Source organism: Sceloporus occidentalis, unplaced genomic scaffold, assembly GCF_023333645.1.
Source record: "Sceloporus occidentalis isolate IW3139 unplaced genomic scaffold, rSceOcc1.0.p SCAF_11, whole genome shotgun sequence".
In the NCBI taxonomy this organism is placed as follows: Eukaryota; Metazoa; Chordata; class Lepidosauria; order Squamata; family Phrynosomatidae; genus Sceloporus; species Sceloporus occidentalis.
The window spans coordinates 18,325,005-18,344,807 of record NW_028316991.1 but is presented as its reverse complement, the minus strand read 5'-3'; the positions used below and the strand labels follow the sequence as shown (position 1 = coordinate 18,344,807).

The following is a 19,803-nucleotide window of genomic DNA, read 5'->3' as shown; positions in this document are numbered from 1 at the left end:
TTTCTGTTGTAAAGCAGTTCAAGTTCTAGTGTATGTGTTCTAACTTTGTTTTCATGGCCCAGTCTACTGGACAAGCACTCCTTCTCATACTGACTTTGGGGAATCAATAGAATGTTTTAGTCTTAATCACCCAAAAGGACCATCATCCGCGATGTGTTTACCTTCTACAGTGCCCAAGGCCCAACTTATAGCAGCGCCCCCAGCTGCCCCCTTCCTCATCGGCACTGCCTTAAAAGCTGCGCCGTGCCTTTAAGACACAGAGCGCGTGTATATGACATCATATCCCTGCAGACGGTTTAAATGTTTCTGTCACTTCTCCTCTTTCTCATCTTTCCTCCTTTCTATACATATTGAGACCACCAATTTAGTTTTGGTTTTTGTCACGTTTTATCTTTTTTTAACTTTAAAAGTGTATTCCTGGGTGTTTTATTTGGGTGGTGTTTTTTTCGCCTACCATCTTCCTCTCTTGTAATGTTCAGCTTACCAACTCTAGCGGTAGGCCAGTTGAGCACAAAAGGTATGAATTCAGGGCCGGTCCTAGACCAAGTGGAATCCAAGGCAAGAATATTCCCTTGCCCCCTCATTCTTTTACATAGATGATAATATTTTAAAGCCTCCCGGAATCAAGCAGCAAAGACGCTATACAGAGTAGGGTACAGAGCAATTATTTTGTGTCCGGGGGCAGCAGAGCCAGGTACACATGGTGCATCACACCCCGGCTTTGCCCCTGGGCAAGGTAAAAGTGAACTCTGGGGGAGATATTCCTGGTTCCTCCAAGAAATGAACCTATGGCTGCCCTATTCCTCAAGGTTACAGCTAAACAAATAATACTCACTTCACCAGCATGCGTTTGGCAAAGAACAGCCACAGTGTGTGGCACCTACAACCTTTTAAAAATATGTATGCAAAAATAAAAAATTCTGTGTATAAACTTACATTATTCTGCATTGCGATTCAACGAGACTGGCCTTCAACATATGGAGTTTACAGGGTTTTAAATGTCCAGTTGCAAACATACAAATTTATAGTTTATATCCGTTAACTAATTTGGGGCTCGTCGGACACCTAAAAATATTTTCATTAATCCTAAAATGTAAAAAAAATCCATACTTATTGTCACAGATGACAACCACATTTATTGTATTATTTTTTAAGCTAGCACAATGTTTCATCTTTTGTCAAGGTTTATACGTAAAGCAGATAAATAATAACTAGGCTTTTCAAGCTTTTTTTTCTTTTTGTTATGAAAATCAAAACATTAAAGGAAGTGCATAATATTACCCGGGGCTTTTTCTTGAAAATAAGAAAGTAAGTGTCGTCTGAAAGAACCATTATTTTTCCGCCGACATTCTCCTGCTTCCAATTACCAGTGCCCAAAAAATCTAATTTCCCAAAGAATACCATTGAGAAACGGCTGATTGAGAAATGGCTGATTGCTAAACAAAGGAGAACACACACACCGACGTATGTATGGTACAATAATGAATGATGCAAATCCTAGGTTTTACAATCAAGTCCCGTGACATCTGAAGTCATTTAAGGACATTTACACCATTTGTATATTAATCAAAAAAATTTTTGACAGATCTGTTGGTTTTCTTCTCTGGTTAAGCACAACTTAAGTGTCCTATATGTTCGCTAGCAGTAAGGATAATATTGAAAACATTGTAAGTAGGACAAAAGTGAAAAAGAGACATATATTCACCGTCCGAGTGGGGCCAGGCAGAGTAAGATGGGAACCAGTGGCTTATTCTCGACCTTGCCCAGGTGAACAGATGTGAAGTTCTGGGATATGATGGCATTCCCAGTAATTTACACATGAAGACACAGAGGAGGACATAGACTGGTGTGGATTGGCAGTTTTGTGACAGGACAATTAGTTTAGGCCAGAATATGTTGCTGGCCAAAACACTAGCACATATAGCAAGACCACATCATCTGTGAACTGATATCACAGGGAGATGGACCTTCAGTAAAAGGCAGAGCGTAAGACTCCCTTGTAGGTGTTGGGTCTTCATCTTGGTTGCTGTCTTCAAGATAGGTCTCTCATGCCCCTCTCACCCTTACCTGCTCTCCCCAGCTGTCCTCCAACACTGATTTCCTTCCAAAAGCAGAGTAGGCCGCGGTCTGTAGTAGCGGCATCTACCCGTGATCACGGTAGCGTGGTAGGCCAAAACCGCGGTCTAAAGTTCCAGCAAACCCCAGGGAGGACCAGGTGTTGCCCAGACATCAGCATAATGTTGTTCACCTGTGGAGGGGAGGTAAGGCCTGCCTCCACCAGCAACTATCCACCAATGATGTTCACACAGATAAACGGTGAACCAGGTGCTGTGGAATCCTCTCTGACAACCAATCCCATGAGGAGCTTGTTCAGCACAGGGGAGGAGTAGATACCTACAGCCCTATAAAACCCCTCAGACTGTGACCACTTTACTCCAGTGTTCCAGAACTTTGGTTCCTGTTTGTCCTTGGACTCCAGATTCCCGTTCTTCTCTGCTTGCCTTGCTACAGACCCTCTATTGGATTTTCCGTTACTTGACCTTTGGCTTTCCTAGTAGACTACTCCACTTGTCTGTTTCCTGACCCTAGCTTGGATTACTACTGGACCGTTCCTGACGTTGTTTTGGACTATCCTCTGCTCTTACGCTCCAAACCCAATCCTGACAAGGTCTGACAAAGAAGACTGGTCCATGCATAACTCTACATGCACAATTCCAATAATCTATGGAGCCAACTCACTAATTATTTTTGCAGAAAGAACAATCAGCAACTTAACAATAGAAGAGAGGTGACAATGTGGATGAGAACAAGAAGTTCAGATGGCTGCCCCTATGTTATACGCATAAGGGGTTTACAATTAAAAAAATTTTATTTTTTTTTCAACTGTAAACACCATTACATAGGTTCATTTAATGTGTTGATCTGTAAAATGTAGCATTTGAGAAAAATGGCAGATCCAATTTCGGGACAACAACAAAACAGGAAATTCTGCCTGATTAAATAACTATTATGCTTTTTTAAGTATTTTTTTAAAGGAGCGCACGCAGCATTGAAAATAAGATTTTTTCCCCATTTTTTGTACAGTTGAATAGCAGAAATAATGAGTCAGAGCTGGCGTGTCCCGTTAGTGTAGGGTTATCAGCTCACAAGCAGCTAGTACGGCAGTCAAAACGGCAGAATACCAAATGAGACAAGTTCACCGGGGTCATCTGTCTTTGTCGCTGCTATAAAAGCAAAACGGGGAATCGGATTTTTCTAACGTTTTTTTCTAGCTGTAAAAACAAAATGGCAAACCGGATCAAAGCAGTTCTTCGGAAACGGACACTAAAGGATCTGTTAGAAAATGTTAACTTCAATTTGGTTGCATGGCTTTGCCTTTGTTTAAGAAACAAGAAGATGCTTACGTTCTATGAATCAGCCAGAGACGCGGGTAAAAGTATGTTAGATAAGTCCAGGGAATAAACCAATGTCATTAGATGTATATCTAATGTATTGCATATGTAAGCATATAATATTATTTATTATTATTAAACAATGAATTTGGGCATTTTAAATTACAGGTATGGAAATCCTTGTTCTCCAGAGTTTACAATCTAAACATATATACTGAAACTAGGCAGTAATATTAGGGGTAAACTCATTAAGATATGGGTTATGGGATGGAACCCCATCTATAGTTTATCATATTATCCAAACATATATGCAAGAGGGCATGGGCAGGAAAGATGGGGCACCGAGAATTAATAAAGGGCCTGGAAAACTTGCCAACTCACATAAACTTGATCACAGGTTTTACACTTGCCTGAGTTTACATTGAGTTGACAGCAGCTCGGTCTTCGACTTGCTGAGTTTTAGTTACTATCTGTCTACTTAACCCTTAACAACTAAGGGCTGAGCGAACGGCCCTGTGTAAAAAAAATGTGTTTTTCTTCTGCAAGACTTACTCTTTGTGAAATAATGCACCATTTGGTACTCTTTCGCTAGAGCTCCTGGGGTAACGCCGACATCTGTGGAAGCGGCACAAAATATTTAATATTGGCTTTCTGATGCACACAGTAATTCTATTGACATTCTGAAATCTGGAACATAATGTTACTGACTGTAGAAACTGGGCAGAAACTTTTTTTTTTCCATGAAATTTTCTGCAGAGTGGAAAGTGCATTTTTTCTCCATTTTTAGAATATGAAGAAAAATGGCGCAGTTTATGTAAATGTAAAATAATAATAATAATAATGTAAGGAAGATACTTTTCTGAGAGCGTGATAGATCAGTGCATCAGTCTTCGTCTAGATGTTGTATAGGTTAATACGGCGATGGAATTTAAACATGCATAGGATACAAGATCGGGGGCCAAAAACAAGAGTTCAGAGTTTTTTATAGCAGGAAAAATGGGCAAACTAGATAAATGGTAAAATGTTGAATATTAATATCTTTTGCATTCATCAAAGAATACAGAATGCTTTCATATTTAAATCTCTCAAACAATTTAATTTGACAGTTAGCCTGATGATTTATAAATTACACCACAAATCCTATTAGAATACTGTAATTAATGTAATTAGGCAGAAAATATTTTCTTTTCTTTTTTTTTAATTAGCAGACTGAGTGATGCCGTGCTACCTGCAGAATAATACAGAGTTGGTTGTGTTCCGTGAATTCCATTAAAAATATTACGTTTTGGTTTGTTTATTACATTCCCCCTTTTTCTGTGGCCTGAGTTGATTTTTCTTCTTTAGAAAAAGCCAAATTTATGTTTCTAATAATGTAAGAAACCTCTGTACTCGGCATCCTGGAAAGGATTGGTTCTCCTGATTATTTTCTACAGTTTATTTTTTTTTAATCTTTTATCAATTTTTGTGTGCATGTTTTTTTTTTCTGTAAAATGAAACCACAATATAAATATTCCTTATTTTTGTATTATTTTGTATTATTTTGCCTGTTAATCTAGTCCGTATGTTTTTTTCATCTACGGATGCTAAAGAAAGATTACATTCATGTAAATTCCTGATCTTCATTGAAAGATTTGTGTGCCTGAAACAATGCATACCAAGTACTCTGTGAGTAACCTTCGGTGAGTACTTCAATATGCCTTCTTCCAAAACAGAAAAGAGAGCACTTACCTGGCATAGAAGAGGCTCCCCTGCTCCAGAAGCTCTCCTCCTCCATAGCCCCACTATTCTTACTTCTTATTGGCTGCTTGATTACAATGAGAGCACTTCCACGAATATGCACAAGGATCTGAGCACCATACCAGTGCTGGAGCTCACTAAAGGTGAGTATATCGTGTGCATTGAGATGTGTTTGGCCAAACATGTCTCCTCTACGACATCTGGCCGGGGGTTGGATTCTCCAGAACCCCCCCCATGTATTTGCAAAATGAACATAAAAATTTAAAGGGACCACGCATGCATTAAAGTGCACATGATGGCTGGAATGTCCCTTCAACAGATTATGTGAGACAATAAAAGAGAATAAAAATACATATTTCATGATACTTTGGTACATTGTGTCACACATAAAGCTTCAGCGTCCTCTAGAAGAACAAGCTAACAAGCCATTATCTTTTTTTAATTAAATGAAAAAAAAATGGTGGTTATCATTATAAATAAATCATTCTCTTCATGTAGCGGCGCACATTTTTCACCCCTGTGTATGTATACCCAATGGGGTACATAGGAAGAATTTTTGGGGTCAACATTCACACAAAGAAATAAACTCTGAGTATTTTGGGAGAAATGTTAATACTAAACATGTTTTGCTTAAATTATTTTCTGGGAAAATATTTATCATTATTTGTAAAATCTTTACATTGTGCTATGTAAAAAAAAAAGTATTATGTGATTGCAATAAAAGCCTGTACAGCCTCATCTGTAAGTATATATTAAAAAATGTTGGGTTTCATTGGCGTAACTACAGGGGTCCATTGCGACCCCTTGTCCCTGACTCCTCGTACTGCTTCACAATCGTTTAGGAAGGACCCTTTCCAAACTATTTTGAACCATCAATGGAAACAGGAACGTATCTAGGTCATGTTATATGGATGAAACCAGCTGAACACTGTGCGAGCAGCTGGAGAAGAACCAGCAGGGGCGGGAGGGAGGTGGGATGTATGTTTGTGTATATGTATGGATTTAAGCATGGATATGTAATTGTGTGTGAGCATGGATGTGTAATTGTGTGTGAGCATGGATGTGTAATTGTGTGTGTGTGTGAGCATGGATATGTAATTGTGTGTGTGTGTATGTGTGAGCATGTATGTGTAAGTGGGGTGAGATGGAGTATGTGATAGAATAAATGTGTATGTGTGTGTTAGTGATTATGAGTAAGCGTCTGTCATTTGTGTAAGTGTGTTTACATATGTGTGTCAGAGTGCATGTTGGAAGGGGGGCAAAGAAGGCACAGACAAGTTGCACCAGGCCCCGTGTTGGGCTTCTTGAGACAGCTCTGGAAAGTTTGTAAGAGTGCAGGTGGGCGCGGGCGGCCGGCAGACCAACACTCAAAACAGCCGCTAAGCTGCAGCGAGCGCCTAGTTAAAGGGGCTGGCGTGCTGCCCAATGGCCGTACCTCAGCACTTCCTCCCACGTCCTAAAAGGGGTGGGACCAAGAGCTGAGGCACGGCTATTGGGCGGCGCGGTGCCCTCACCAGACACCAGGGATTTTGAAGCAGTAGTAAGTCGGAGGGGAGTGTTTAAAAGGCATTTCTAAAGGTAGAGTGCCCCATGATATGGCTTTTAACCCCCCTTTATGCCACTCTGCCTCTATAAATGCCTTTTAACCCCCTATATGCCACTCTGCCTCCAGAAATGCCTTATACCCCCCTATATGCCACTCTGTCCCATGATATGCCTTTCAACCACCTGTGATGGTGTAAACCCAAGGGAGATGCTTTTTTTGGCATTTGGGTACAGGTGCTATCAAGAATGTAAATATGGGTCCCTGGGGTGGAGCAATTGGAGAGCAGGGTGGGCCAATGCTCCATTCCCCCATTCTGTGGAAATTCCATGCCAGGTTTTCCAGAAGGCAAGAAATCTGCAGGATCCGGTCCGGGATTCCTATGGCGCCGGCATCAGGCACAGGTGCTGGACATTAAAACCCCCTGGGGCCTGATAATCAGAGAGACTGTTGAGGGAAGAGGAAGTTCCCTGTGCTCCCAGGGCAAAGAGAGGCCCTGAAGAAGACCATCCCTGAGCCAAGTGAGGCAATACCTGCCTGGACCTGTGTGTGCTGTCTGGGGGAGGTTTTCCAGAGCCTGGCGTAGCTGGGTCTGGCTGGTGGGTTGAGGTAGTGGGTGATTAGGCCGGTCAGTCTGGACCAGCATAGTTCAGTTAGAGAGGGCTCCAATTGGGAGCTAGGTTTTCTTTTTATGATTTGTTTTTTTGGGGTTTAAGCGGTTAAAATAAAGCGCTGTTTTGTTCAAAGCTGCTGTTCCTGACTCTGATTGCCCTAGAGGACTGTGCTTAGGACCCCTAAAAGTGACATGTATGGCCCTCATGCTATAGGGTTTGTCACACCCCTATATGCCAGAGTGGCATATAGGGGGTATAAGGCATTTCTGGAGAGTGGGGGTTTTTATAGTTATTTGTATGGCAAATAGTATGACTCGGGTATGTATAAGGGGTGCGTGTGGGTAAAAGAGCTCGACCGCGAACTATATGGGGCTGGTCTCCAAATGTTTCCAGGGCTGCTTTTCATTCCCAGTCCGGAAAAGAGTGGCTTCTAATATGTTGTCTTCAGGACCATTCTACTGTATAGCCCAACGATTCAAATCCTTCGCCAGCCGAACATGAATAATTATTGATAAGTAATGGTTTTAAAACCAATTCAAATAACTGAGCATGTAGTAGAGCTAAGACCTCTTTATTTTATTAAGATCATTTTGAGCAGTTTCCCTTTAACTTTTCTGCAAGTTTTTTAATAACTATGAAAAACATAATTTTTATTCTAGTAATTAGCTGTATTTCACAATAACTGCAACCAGCTGGAACCACCAATATTTAGTAACGAAAAAACACAGACGTTGTGAAACAGCGTAATCATTCTAAACAGCCGGAGCTTGTGAAATTTAGAGGCAGAAGCCGGACGGAGCCCGATTCAGTAACCATGTTATCACCCGGAAACATAGATTCAATCACCCGCCTAAACCTTAATTAGATCTAACAGATGTGAACAATGCATGGGTTGCCATTCACAACCAAATTCACCTTAATTAAAATTGCTAAAAAAGACTACAATTAAACCAACATCACCTAAGAAATTCTGTGGTGTGTGCTAAATTTTAGCAAATCTTAAATTGCTATTTTCTTTTGTTAGATAATGTAAAAAAAAAACAACAAAAAACTATTCTAAACTAAAGACAGGTCTGACCTTATATCACCCACCATATAACAATTAAAATAATACACAACACATGTACCCCAAATCTTAACACACTTTTAACACATACTGGACTTTGTGCCAAGTGTTGCTGGTGTGATCCTTTTGCTTTCAAGCCTTGGCACAATCCACCTGTTCCTTATAACAATCATCTTTTTTTTTTCCTTTAGTCCTTAATTGATTTCTAGGATGTTTGCCAGCGATTCTTTGTAAAGGTGATGTGAAGTTACCATATTATTACAAACCTGTATTGGACAACTTGCTACAATGTTTTTTTGAATTCTAGCACAAAGTCAATCTTCTTAACAGGTGAAAGCCTACTTGCCTTTATATAGATACATTGTGGCAGGTTGCTGGCAACCATCCCAGAAATGAAGGCAAAAAAGTAAAAAAAAAATAATAATTCTAAAATAAGTTACATTTTAAAAAAATAACTTTAATGTCCTTTTTTTGCTTTTTTTTTTAAGTTATCAAGGCATTATTTATTAATTATTAAATAAATGCTGTATATATACACTACTACTGACCTATTTGTGCAAATTATCAAATGTTATTTTGAAGACAAAATCAAATATTGATTTGCGTTACATTTTTCTTCTGTTCACTTACTTTGTATTTTGTTAATGAACTATTTTCTGAAAGCGTTCTTACTTTACAGTGCTTTGCACAGTACTGTATATCTATATCTATATATATATATATATGTGTGTGTGTGTGTTCCCCTTTTTAAAGTCTGAGTTGTGTAAAGGATCAGCATCTGAATGTAACTATAGGAAAACTCTAAAAATAGACCTGACCCGTATTGGGTTAAAATGTACCCTAGCAATAGTTAAAAGTTGGCAATATTACTTTTGTACAGAATTGAATATAATTACATATAATATAGTGCTTTTAAAAATCATATTTATTGTTGACAATTGTATGCATTTTTCCTTTTTTTGTTGGTTAAAGTTCTTGTAGAACTTGAGTTCTAAATGCCACCTGGGCAAAAAATGGTTAAGAGGGCACATCCAGGGCACTTGCGTGGCAAAAATTAATTTTGAATTAAAGAAAAGAATTAAAGAAATCTGTGTTCAGTTGCCTTTTTGGGCAGTATTTCCTCCCCTGACATATATGCAGTGCCACCATCGGTTCGAATAGGACAAGCGAGGAATTAAAACTCTGCTGGGTGGCAGACCCCCACTTGTGTAATTTATCTTGGGTCTTGCCCAGGGTGGCTTCGGCATATGCGAGCTATTCTACGCATGGCACAGTTACTCAGTCCGCTGGCGTCTTTATTTCAGACTGGTCCATTCTGGCCCTGGAAAAGGATCTTCACTGCCGGGCACAGAATTCTCATTTGCCACCCGTACCGGATCCAGACAGGGGATCGAGACTCATCTGTTCCGGGTAGAAACCGGCAGAGACCTCTCACTGTGGACGAGGTACATTGTACAGGGCTGCCACAACTCAGCAGAGCTCATCAAGGAGATCACCACCCGTAAGTAGAAAACCGGCGGAAAGTATTTTTAAAGAACCAAGATTCTGGGGAATGAAAAATATAGCAAAATGTTGCATTTCTCTTATTATGCGATGCAAGTTAATTAATGCAAAAAAAAAAAAAAATCACTAAGGAAATATCCAAAGGCAAACAATAGAGGAGTAATTGTAGGAGCTGCGCAGGTGAGTCAATACGGATACGGGACCTGCCAAGCAAGACAGATCTCTGCCAAGGCAAACTCCTTGGGTTGTGGAAGTTAATGTCAGCATTCATAAAATCCACGTTAACACTTGAACGAGTGCAGCTTATAAAATACATTGCATTTAAAACTTACGGGGCTTGTTTAACTTTAGCGCTCCAGGGAGTATGCGTTGCTCCTTTATTATAGCGTTAGGACTATCAAATACCGCCCAGAACCTAGTGGGTTGGCAGCTTTAATTTTCAGATTTGCAACTTTATACTTATGTGTCTAATAATGCACTTCAAACATAAAAATCCAAAGGTAAAATAAAGTATTAGGGGTCCGGTGCTGTCAGCGACGAGAGGGGAGAGGGACTTGGGAGTCATTATTTCTGTGGACTTGACAATGTTACAAACGGACAGAATTGCAAAAAAAAAAACTTTTGTTAAGGAGAAGCTGCAGCTCCAAAGCTGCAGTTCTCCACCACCCCCTGCTGTCCAACTGAAGCAGCCAATCACTAGCAAGAAAGCAAGCACATTGAAATAAATGGGAGCACTTTCTACACATCCGAGTGGGAGATCTGATTAGACTCCATGTGCAGTGGCAACCGGGAGATGTGTTGGGTTGAACACCTGGGGGGGGGGGCATAAAGTGGGCTTAGGGGGCATTCCTGGGATGTGCAAGGGACTAAAAATATAATTTTAAAGCAGACACAGCCATCAAATGCTAAACTCACCACCGGTTCCAAAAAAAAGATCAAACGTTTCCAGTGTGACTCTTCCGGCAGAGAAAGAGCCTTTGAGACGACCTTAATCTGAGTTACTGCTTTGCATTTCAGTAAATAGTGTGACCGTTGTGGTGAAACATAAAGTAAGGTAACAGGGGAAATATCACATGCTGATGCTTGTACAGCCTCGGAGATTGGAAATCCCCCCTCCCCCACGCTTATACTACATTATATTCATAGATGTAGCAGCGGGCATAGGCATGTAGAAACACACGTGTTTCTCACATAACTAACGTCGTAACCATTGGGGAACCACCATGCCCAGGACCATCTCTGGCTATACAGATATCACAGTGTTCTACGGCCTTAAAAGTCACAATAATTGACAAAGAAACAGCAGAAAATGTGTTTATACACTAAATTGTGTAAATATAATGCACTATTCTTCATAATACCTTGGCTGCATATGTACAGGCCAAGCACCAATGGAAGAAGTTGTAGTAAAGCCCTGTCCCCAAGCCACACTTCTAACCTCACCTCTATCAGCGCTACGGAATTTGACGGCTTTATATAAAACAATAAATAATACTAAAAATAACATGGGTATTTACCCCTTTTGGTCCCAGCATAAAAGCGGGTTTTATCTAGTTTTGATTCAATAAACTCACTTTATCTGCAGACCTGGAGGCCGCCATTGTTGTCAGTCGTGATCTTTTGAGTGACTTTCCCTGCACAATCACCACACTGAGCTGATTCTTTCTGGCAATGCTGATAAACGATCCTGCCTATGCTGAATTCCTTTTCTCCATGATTCAGAGAGTCTCTCTGGGTTATTAAGATTGAGTCATTCCATTGTTTACCAGGAGACAGTGTGATAAGGGCACAAGGTGATTGTCTAGTAGATTGGGCGAGAACACATATACATGAGAAATACGCAGCCGCCTTAAAATTAAAAAAAACCAATATTTTTAAAACAATAGTTAACGTGATTTTGGTGGAAGTTCCATTTTAGCAGCTCGTTTTGCAAAAAAGAATGTAAGATGAAAAAAATCTGACCAGATGCCTTTAAAGACTGTCCCACATACATATCCCGTTTATTATGCGTTCTAGCATATTTAACAAAAATATGTTTAACAAAGACATGTTTGATTCTCAATCGGTTTAACTATACAAAAAACTTTTTTTGTAGGGCTGTGGTATAACCCTAGCCTGTACCCAGTAGAAAGATTAGGGTTAATCAGGGGTGTATAAAATATCAACAGGGCCTGCTTTTACAGAATTACAGGATTATTGCTGGCCTGAGTTTGGGTATAAATGTCACTGTTTAGTGATTAAAGCCCTATGGGATATAGAAGGGAAATAAAGTGGTGGCTCCTTCTAGAGGGGTAAATTGCCAACCTTCTATAAAAACGAAGCCCAAACTAAATATGTAAATTTGGTAGAATTGCTGATTTTTATTTCTCTTTATGTTCTGTTTAGCCTGTACTTATAAGAATCAGGACTGCCGACTGCTCATAAATTATGACCATGGATTCACGGTAACGGCGGAATCTGCAGATGGTACTTTTTCTAAGCCGCTGGCTCAATATCCATATGAAAAACTTAAGATGTCTTCAGATGACGGGGTTAAAATGCTCTATTTAGACTTTGGAGGCAAAGATGGAGAGATTGTAAGTATTTTATATTTATGTCCCAGTCTTGCGAGTTCTTTGACAAGCATTTTAGAATCCAATCGCAACAGCCTCTATTTTATTAAAGTATTCTATCCCTGGGAGGGAGGGTAGTAGACGTGGAAGAGCGGAATAGACTACCGCCAGAAGCGGTAGAGGTTAATACTTCGAGGGAAGTTAAACATACATGACGCAGGCGTGAGGTTATCCTTAGAAAAGGTCAGCAACTAAGTAATGTTTAAGGTTTTTCCAGCTGGTAGGAAAAAATATATTTTTTTTGTAGGCCGCGGAATTGTTTTTTTTACAGCTCGACGTAAGAAACGACGTATGGGTGGGTTGGGTTACCAGAGGCAGCTGGAAGTTTATAGAAACCCCACCACAAAGACATCTGAAGAAGGGACCTCTGTGGTCCCGAAAGCTTATGTGACATTGTTTCTATGTTGTAATAAAATCTATCACTTTATGAGTAAAGTCTCCACCTGTAATACAAGTGATTGATTTAATTACAAAATACTAAACCCCCGGAGGATTAAGCAGCTGTTTGATTTTCTAGAATTACTTATTTTAGGTTAGATTACTAGTCTGGTATTGTTGGAAATAGTCATTTTTCGAACTGCTGAACATCAGTGTTTCGGTTTTGGTTCAGCTTTATTAAAGTTTATTTATTTAATTTATTGAGTGGATATTATGTTTTTTTGGTTTTTTTTTCTCGTAGCAGTTGGATCTTCACTGTTGCCCAAAGCCCATTGTTTTCATCATTCATTCCTTCCTCTCGGCTAAGATTACGAAACTCGGCTTGGTGGCCTGAGGACCATGAGATGGTCTCTGGAGAGAAGATCGGACAGACATCCTTAAACTGTAATAGGCAATAGATAGCATTAGCAAAAAAACGACTTTAATTTCAACATCTTCACAGGTCCGGAGAAGAGACGTCAAAAGAAAAGGAAAAAAAAAACACATAAAAAAGCATCGTATATTTCATGACTACTTGGAGAAAACCACAAGCCACTTTTGATGATTGACAAAAACCTTTTTTTTGTGCTGGCCTTTACATGAAAGCCTTGGTTGCCCAAAGAAATCTGACAGTTGTTGGGTTATTCCTTAGGCTTGGACCATTCTATGAGAGATAATAAAGGGGGCAAATGTTTTATCCCCAGTGGAGACTAAGATATTAATGACTGACACTACACTGAATCATGGGTTTAAGACATAGCAAGTGATGAATACGAGCATTCTCCTGGAGGTTCACTCTACTGAAAACATACCGATTACCCTCTTTTTGACCTCAGCCGTTAGAAGCCGTTACACCATAACTCTCATCCTCTGCTTTTTTCACGAGTAGTTTTTTTTAATGAAACTGCGTTTGATTGGCAGGTATATCCTCAGAAGTGGTAGCACAAGGACAAAGCCCTCAAATGACAGACTATCAAGCCAATACCCATCCGATTAGCGTCTTTCTGTTTTTTTAATTTTCTGACGATAAAAGAGGGGTCGCTTCTAAGGTTTAATCGTTTAATCTTTCTGGTAGAAGCATTGACTTCATCAATGACTACAAACATGGCATGCATGACCTTGGCAAAGGGTATCTGGGCATCACATCATATAAATATTTGAAAATATCTCCCTTTTGGGTTTATTCACTGATGCTGAGGTTCGTAGGAGAATTTCCGAGTTCACCATGCATTATAAAGGGCTGACAATGGGATGCTTATCCTGCACCCGGAAGGGAGTTTGCCCTGCTTAACGCATAGTTACATTGACTTTCCATAATCTCAGTTATTGAACTATGCACAATGCAGGGCAAGCTTAGACCCTGCATGACAACTGGAGTTGACCTTTTATCATGCATATTGGCTTTAGACTATAACTGCCCTGTCCACGAAGGTCTTGGTGCTGCCATTCTGATCAAAAATATCATTAAACACAAACATATTGTTTAAATAAATAAAACACTCAATGATTTAATGTTTAGCCCTCACACTACGATTTCCATTCTGTGTAACAAGTATTTTAAATTATATTAGAACTTTATAACCCTGTAAATGGTAAACAAGAAGCCTTTTTGGTTACTTGGAAAGGTTGAGGAGCTCAATGTTTCTATCCTGGCCGTCTCTGTTCTCTTCTAATCAAAATCTCCCCTAGTTATTTACTGCTGAGAATAACATTGGTACTTTAATTTAAGACAAAATCAAAACTAATAATTATTTTAGTAGTCAAATATTTTAACAGGAAGCTTTGTATCAGATTATAATTGTAATTTTACTGATAGGGATTTTTTTTTTTTTCTTGGTAAAATACAATTATTGTAAATAAAAAAAAAACAAAAAACTTCTGATTTTTATTTTACGTATCTTTTTTTCATACATTTTCAACTTTCTGCTAAAGGGAATAGGAATAAAGTTGTGACATCAGCCATGACAATGCAATCTACACAATGGGAACTAATGATCTGATATTTTGTTAAAAAAAAACCTGGTCAGGTTTCCTTAGCGTTAAGGTGAGGACTCATAACACTAGTACCTAGTCCTGTAATGATTTGGGATTGTTTTGCGTTAAATAATTATGAAGCTTTACTTTGGTATTTTTTTCCATTTTTTTTTTTAAACCTCTTTTTTCACCCCATGAGAGAAGAGGTTTAAAAAAAAAAAATGGAAAAAAATATTTTTTCTTGAGAAAAGTATATTATTTAGGTGTTTTTAACACTTTTGTAACTAAATGCACAATTCCGCCAAGTGGAATGATCTGGAGCTCAATTATCATGTGACACAAAACCAAGCACCGAAAGGTTGATAAAATTGCTTCTTAGTCTCTTTCTTTTTTATTTATGTGATTCCATCTTCATAAGAGAGAATAATACAGCGGATCTGATAAGGTTTATTCGCTTAACATACTGGAGAACGCCATTAAGTTCTGAGAGGAACAGCACCTTTAAGATGTCCATTTGCCATTTGGTTAGGAAGCAAAGTAACTTTTCTTCTTTGATCCATGATCAAGCCTGCAATAAAAGTTTTAATATTCTAGTAAAAAACATTAGAAGGGATATGATAACATTATATAAATATATGCAGGGCCAATATAACGAGCTCTTCAGTGACCTGTTCATTAACAGAAATGTACAAAGAACAAGAGTCACCCTCTGAGACTGGAAGAGCGCAGGTTTCATAGACGACAAAGGAAGGGATTCTTTACAGTGAGAGCAGTAAAGGTATGGAATTCACTGCCTAGGGAGGTGGTTCTATCAGATACATTAGATGCCTTCAAAAGGGGTCTGGATTATTTTTTTAGAAAGGCATGACATACAGGGTTATGAATAGAATTAATATTTTAGAGCTTCTTGATCCAAGGAGAAATCTGATTGCCTTTTAGAGTCAAGAATAATTTTTCCCTCTGATGGCAGAATTTGAAGTAGCTTAATTAGTTGGTTTTTTTGCCTTCTTTTGGATCAAAAGTAGGAAGGTTGGGTAGAAGAGTTGAACTTGATGGACTTAGGTCTTTTTTCAACCTTATGTACAATGTAACATCTCATTCGTTTCTTAGGACTTGTGATCTCAGGCATCATACAGAGTTGAAAGTATTTAGCAGGTAATGGAGGCGAGGCAAACAAAAATAGGGGGCCAGTCTGTCCATATTCTGCAAGGGGGTCTCTGCATAGACGGATCCATAAAGTTACCAGGTATGACTATGATACATTAGCGAGTTTAGGTGTTTTGTCTGAATAAATGTTAAAAAAGAAAAAGCAACCAGAAGTTTTCCACCCACAGATCTCTTTCGTATTATACAGCTAAATAAAAGGTTTTTTTTTTTCTTTTTTGTGAAAGGAGCTCCCAATTTGCATTTGAATAAAATATTTGATTCGTGTTGATTCTTCAAAACACCACCTGCACCAGGAGCACAGCAGAAGCAAATATTTTATATTACCGAGAGTGGAAAAATAAATTCAGATCAAATTACACACCGTACAATGGATGTATTCATACCGGCAGGAGATGGGACTCCAGGAATGATGCATCGTTTTAAGTCTAATTATAAAGGGCGAGGGAGAGGGTACAGAAATCTGGCCGTTTCTGAGGATTCTAGAATTGTGTGAGGGCATGCGAGTTCCAGATACGAATACGCTGAATATATATATATTTGTATAATATACAAATGAGGTATTCTGGCCTGTAATGTCAAAAGCCACTTCTTGGATACGGTTACAAATGAGCTGCGCTCTACGGTAAAGCGATGTGGACTCTGGCAGTAGATTAAGGGTATTTGCTTCCATCGAAAGGTTAAGGGTAATAGCTGCAATTTCAGAACCAGACAGACTTCGTCAGTTAATGTCTAGTTTAAAATGACAGCATATTTAACCATTTAGCATAACAAAAGGAGGCGATGTGGAGCTGAAAGGGTTAATAGAGCCACAGAAGTTCAGAAGTAGCAGATAAGGACCATGCGGACTATCTCGTCCGGCCATGTAAATGTTGTAATAAATAATCTGGGGCTCTCAAAAAATGGTGGGAGCGTCCCTTTAAGAAAGCAAACCGAGTACTTTCTTCTATTAGACACAAAGTAATTCTCCATTCCCTCTTAGAGCTTTCAGAAAATGAAGGGGATCTAATGAGTTACTTCTAGTTTTCTGTGGTTGATGGGTCGCCGATGTTTGCTGATGATGTCAACGCACTTCTCAGCCAATCAGCCGAGCGACATGCTCTCACCGTGCCATCACGCTTGTGCATATTGTTCTAACGTTACCTAAGTCAGGTAGACATGTCCAACCAGCACTAATCGTTACTCTCAGAGGTGAGTGCTCTTCATGAGTCTTAAAACAGTAAGCTTCAGATACTTAATATTTAACGTAAAACCTATCGGAAAAATCGGAACGTGATCAGAATGTGATCATATAACAGCGGGCAATAGGAAAAGAACACAGGACAATGTTACATTTACTGGTCTAAAACCATAATAATGAGTAGCCAATGTGATGCAAGCCCAAGTCTTGATGTAACTGGCATAATGTAGCATATATATATACACACACACACACTTACTTACATATACTCAACAAGACAAGAAAGGTGATGAAAACCCCCTCCACTTAAAGTTAAGAAACAAGGAAACATTGCCAAGCTTTAACTTACCAAGTTAACTAACTTGAGTTAGTGTTTGGCACTGTTTCATATATATATATATATATACATAATAAAGGCTCTAGAGGAAGCGCTTGATGTTTTTCTTTCCTGGGGGATAGGGGTTACTTCATCTCCTAAAAATACAGCGCAAACTTTGGACGTTCCTGGATAGATTTCACTCAAATATTTTCATTAACCCCTTAATGACAAAGCCCGTACATGTACAGGCTTTGAAATGCATTATTCTGAATGGGTTTAGGGACCGCCCATTGTCCTTAAGGGGTTAAAACACGAACCAAAGTAGGCGTCTCGGGGGTTATGAAAAGTTTACAAAGAAAACTGGTACTTAACACTCCAGACAGAAACTAAATTAAGCCATTAATGTGTAACCATTGAAATGCGGATGAAGGCGGTTAATAAGAACAAAGGTTTTTCCCCCAAAAAATGTAAACACGTAAAAACAATATTTACAATAATTTACTTGCTCCCTACTGGTGTTTGACCGAGGGCCCGACCGGTTCTCTTTCTGATTATAGAAGCCACGTGTAACTTTGTACAGGTTTTTTAACGGCGCAGAAAGAGGCATTTTCCGTCAACTTCAGAATAAAGGACAAAAGTTTCCACTATCCCCGCACAATAGGAACGCAACCGGGGCATCTCGGACGAGGTCAACCTCCTCTCTCTAAAGGTCGGCATTTACTGGTGTACCTGTTTGCGACCCGCTAATGTTTGGTAAGATATATATGTATTTTTTTTTTTTCTGGATGTAAATCAAAGTCATTCTTATTACATTTATAGTATATCACATCATCTGTCAAATATTTTAGCTATACAAATAAGAAAGTAAAAGGTGTCATTTGCGTTATCCACATTTCAAGAATTATTTTGCTACAAGACACATACATCAGTTACAGAGGGTATTTATGGAATGCTGAACCGTTATTTAAAGTTACTTACGGCCATTTATTTGCTTATAAGCAGAAGAAAAAGAAATTGGGCTTGAAAAAGGTATTTTAAGGTAGGTATAGAAGAGGGGGGGAGGGAGAGGGAGAGAGAGAGGGGGGGGATGAATGGCAGGAAATGATGTCAGGAAAGTGCTCCCATTAAATCAATGAGAGTGCTTTCTGTATGCCCGAGGAACCCCCGCCAAGCCATTGGTGAATATATCACATGGGCACAGGATAGCCACAGAGCCGAGGGGGCAAGGGAAATGCATATGGGGGCTTCTGTAGAACCCGTTCACACGAACCACAAGGAAATATATAAGGGACCACACTTATCATATGCATTAAAGTGGATACGTCTGGAGCGATCGCTGACAATAAAAAAGTATAAATGCATACGACTTAAATATTTAGCATTGGCTATAATAAAGGTATATAGGAGCCACCGAACGCTCCGGCTACCCGGCTAAGAACATAAGAGCCCGGTTCAGTCGGCAGGTTTTTTTTCCCCAATAGCTGCTTCTATTAGCTGGCAGCAGATGTGACGGCAGATGTTTACTGTAACCGCTCACACTATCGAGCCCCGGCTGTAAAACCCTTCAAACATTAGCGTGACAGAGCCGACGTTAAGCCGCGAGACGTACCGGAGAAACGTTCCATAGCAGAGCGGTTAATGCGTTGCTCAAAGCCATCGAAAGCAAAAGGATGGTATCCATTAAAGAAGGTTATGGATAAAGGTGCTGCAAGCGCACAGCAGGCGCGATGCCTAAAAGCATGCCAGCCATCCCATGGTATAAACACAGAACTACCGGCCTTTACTACACGTAAGGATCAGTAGAATTAACACCGCTCGTTTAGCTGGCTTTTTCATAGCACATTGTGAGGTTTTTAACAATGCATAGGTTTGTGTAAAGTCGTTTCAGCGAGGCCCTTACCTGTTTTGCCGAGAGAGTGGTAGATCAGTGGCGCAGCTTCCCATAAGAGGTGATAGAGGTTAATACAGTGAGGGAATTTAAATATGCATGGGATAGGTATTACGCTATCCTGAATCAAGACCAAGGACTGATTAAAGTCAGAGTCTTTATAACAGAATAAACAGGCAGACTAGGTGGGCCGATAGGTATTTAGCGTCAAATTCTGTTTTATATATTTTATGTCTGGACTTTTACCTGTAACTTGAAATAATAGTAAACAGTTTATTAAGAAAATGTTGTTTATTTTAAAAAAAAATACATTTATAAATAGTTTATTGTTTAATCAGACGAAGAACGGCATCCTTTTGTTAGAAAACAATTAAATAAATTACAGATCTTTTCT

General features: G+C 39.3%; 1 protein-coding gene across 1 annotated transcript in view; it reads left to right on the top strand.

The window, feature by feature from the left end:
- LOC149305656 (beta-1-syntrophin-like) overlaps positions 1 to 13,239 on the top strand; it is a 71,147-nt gene extending 57,908 nt beyond the window's left edge. Inside the window, exons 5-7 of the mRNA XM_089477376.1 lie at positions 9,657 to 9,853; positions 12,241 to 12,431; positions 13,147 to 13,239. Of these exons, the coding sequence (XP_089333502.1) occupies positions 9,657 to 9,853; positions 12,241 to 12,431; positions 13,147 to 13,239 (481 nt within the window). The remainder of the gene's footprint in view (positions 1 to 9,656; positions 9,854 to 12,240; positions 12,432 to 13,146) is intronic.
- The last annotated feature ends 6,564 nt before the right edge of the window (positions 13,240 to 19,803 follow it).